We start from the raw sequence: 3,377 nt of genomic DNA, 5'->3' as shown, positions 1-3,377 counted from the left end.
GTCCCTATAACTTGGAGCTTTGCTGGTCTAGAAGTCTTAGGCTTTCATTAGCGATCACAGCAATGGTTCCATTAAACTGGAGGTTGAGAGTGCCACACTGCCATGGATAAAGGGGCCTTTGTGATGTCCTCTTTTGGGGATAGGATTAGTTTTAAGAGAGAAAGTTGCATCATGTTAGGTGAAAGCCTATTTCTGCTACTGTCTTTATTTGAAATATAGGTACGGTTAGGAAAGATGTGCACTGATGTCGAGTTGACAAGGGGTGGATTACGGTGGCTTTCCAAATGTCAACTTAGCTAGGCTTGAACTACTTTTTCCAGAATTCCCTCCCCTCTGTGGTTTCGGGTTAGGATTGGCCACAAGAGAGAATGCATGAGATAGGGATGGCGGACACGAGCCAGCATCCATTTTACACTTGGAAGGCTGGTGTAGAACAGCAGCCCTGCACTGCAGCGGCTCGGGTATGCTGCTACTCATCTTCTGGCTTGACTGATAAGAAACAGCACCTGGGCCTGTAGCTATTTTAACTCCTACCAGTTCTTCTCCAGCTCTTTTGAGTCCTGAGCAAGGTGACTGTGCAGTTCCGCAGTGAAGGGCACCAGCTTCTCCCATAAGTCATCCATGTCATCTTAGTTAGAGACAGTGAGAAACAGGCACAGGTTCCAGCTTGCGGTCATGCTCCCAGTGCATCCTTCTCAACTCCCATTGGCCCTGGCTCTCCCCTTACCTCATGTTCAGTTTTCCTCCTTTACTGTGAACATATTTAGTACCAGCTGCAAAGGCAACAGTCTTGTACAAACTTCTCTACTAGCTCTCACAGCTACATTAGTTTTAATTCCCCAAATCAACCCTGTATTCTATACTATTCACACTGCTTCTGCCTCTCTGATTAAATCCTGACTGAGATAATTAGTATAAAGAATATACAAAAAAAAATTCTACAAATGATTAAGACAAACAATTGAATAGAAAAATGGCAAAAGCAACAAATAAAAAGGTCAGGGCTTCCCTGGTGGCGCAATGGTTAAGAATCCACCTGCCAACACAGGGTCATGGGTTCGAGCCCTGCTCCGGGAGGATCCCACATGCTAGAGAGCAACTAAGCCTGTGTGCCACAACTACTGAGCCTGCACTCTAGAGCCTGTGAGCCACAACTACTGAGCCCACGTGCCTCAACTACTGAAGCCCGCGTGCCTAGAGCCCATGCTCCACAACAAGAGAAGCCACGGCAATGAGAAGCCCGCGCACCGCAATGAAGAGTAGCACCCACTCGCCACAACTAGAGAAAGCCCGCAAGCAGCAACGAAGACCCCACACAGCCAAAAATAAAATAAATTAATTAAACAAAAAAAAGAATGATTAAAAAAGAAAGGTCATATACACAAAAACCCCCAAAACACAAAAAGCTAACACAAGATGTTTGACCTTATCAGTAATCAGGGAAGCATAAATTAACATATGAGCTATTATTTCATGCTCATCAAAGTAGCAAATATTAAAATGCATGAAAACTCTTAAGAGTGAGTTTGGATGTGGAACAAGAGGAGGTTGTACGCATTGCTGGTGAGAAGGTAACCACTTTGGGGAATAACTTAGCAATACTGATAAAGCTGAAAATGAGCATTCCCTAAGACCTATAAATTATACACCTAGGAACATGTCTTTTATCCAGAGAATAATGATATCTATATATATTTGAGCTTGAGGAACAGTACACTTACCCTGAAGCTGATCACCCAGGAGTAGGAGGTGGTCTCCATTGCCAACTGTGATAAGTCACCCATAAGATAGTCCCAATTATCCTTGCCTTGAGGCACTCATGCTCTTGTAAAATGGGGAGTCATGGTGTTTTCAAAAGAGGAGTGATATTACTAAACTAATTTTTTAAAAAATGATCATTCTCACTGCTGTGCTTAAAAAAGATTGTGTGTGACTGGGTTGGGGGGGTTCAGGGCAGCCTTGACGGTCATCAAGTGTAAAGGAAAGGAGACTGGCTAGAGAGTTTTTATAATAATCCCAGCGAAGGTACGGTGGATCAGATCAGGGAAGGAAAGATAAAGGAGGTGAAGAATGGTCACTTATGAATATGTTTTTAAGAAAGATTCAATAGGATTTGCCAAACAATTAAATTAATTTGTTAAGTACCTAGGCGTGTATATCCACTGAAAGATACCTAGCATAAATCATTAAGCCAGAAAAGTACATGCTTCATTAATTCTACTTTCAAATATTTATTATTCATAATCCCCTGTAATCTATACCCACCGCTACTGCCTTGCTTTCAGGCACTATAATGACAATTTTCAACGCCTTTTTAATGTTTTCAAATGCATTTTATTTCTTCGATTATGCTATATTTCAATGCACAGCAGGGTATTTAAATGACAAGTTGACTTTGAGACAATTCTGTATTACAGTAACTGTGATGCTTACTCATCATTCCACTCTTTTGGGGTGGCTCTGCCAACAGGGGAGGGGTTCCATTCTATTCCAACCTGTGTGGCTGTAAACACCCACACAACAACACAGAAAGCGGTTCCGCTGGCTAGTAGAATATCACCATATTTGTCATGAAAATCTGGTGAGTGTTTTGAGTGGCTCTGTCTTGCCCTAATTTGCTGAATGCTTCGAATCCTGAGACTACTTAGTGCATTTCTGACCAAGGGAAACATCATGAAGGTATGACAGAACTGCAGTTGCTTGAAGCTGCTGGTCTATTTCCTTGCAAAGAAACCTGCAAAAACAAAAGATAGGCGATGACATCTGATCCACGTTTAGTTCTTCCCACTTTGAAGGTTTCACCCACACCACGTCTTGCAGTGTGGCCAGGCAGGTTAAGTTTTGATATCATGATGTCTGGAGTTGAGTCTTAGCTCTGTCACTGATTAGCTATGTGAACTTGCGCAGTTAGTTAACCCACTGATTAGAGAAATTTTCCATCTTGCTGAACTCCACACGACTTACTTCTACAATAAATTTTGTGTTATCTAGGAGCCTTAAGCCTATCACCCAAAGAACTGAAGCTATAGATTCTAATAACCATATGAAAGCATAAAAAAGGAAAATTCAATGGCAAACTGAGACAACAATGTCCAGCTGATAAAATGGCTAAAATTCCAACATGCCCCACTAGTCCAATGACCTGCCTATGTCTACTATAAACTCTGGTTTCAGTCAGAATTACAAGGCATTCACAGGGTACATCATACCTCCTCCTCTTCTTCTTGCTCCTTTTCTCCATTCCTTTTAACCTCCTCCCCATTTCTCATTTCTACTGGTACTTCTTGCCTTGCACTTTCCTACAGATAAAATTCTACTTGCCTTTTAAATCCCAGTCTAAAAGGCACCGTTTCTGTGAAGTCTTTTCAAAACCTCCC

At 41.9% G+C, this 3,377-nt stretch overlaps 1 protein-coding gene across 1 annotated transcript; it reads right to left on the bottom strand.

Moving 5' to 3' along the window:
- Nucleotides 1-2,429: 2,429 nt before the first annotated feature.
- COX7B2 (cytochrome c oxidase subunit 7B2) lies at nucleotides 2,430-2,675 on the bottom strand. Its single transcript, XM_068542237.1, has one exon. It carries the CDS (start codon nucleotides 2,673-2,675, stop codon nucleotides 2,430-2,432), a length of 246 nt encoding a protein of 81 aa, XP_068398338.1.
- Between the last annotated feature and the right edge of the window lie 702 nt (nucleotides 2,676-3,377).

The sequence above is a fragment of the Eschrichtius robustus genome, chromosome 4 (genome assembly GCF_028021215.1).
Source record: "Eschrichtius robustus isolate mEscRob2 chromosome 4, mEscRob2.pri, whole genome shotgun sequence".
Classification (NCBI taxonomy): domain Eukaryota; kingdom Metazoa; phylum Chordata; class Mammalia; order Artiodactyla; family Eschrichtiidae; genus Eschrichtius; species Eschrichtius robustus.
This window is presented reverse-complemented; position numbering and strand designations above follow the sequence as displayed.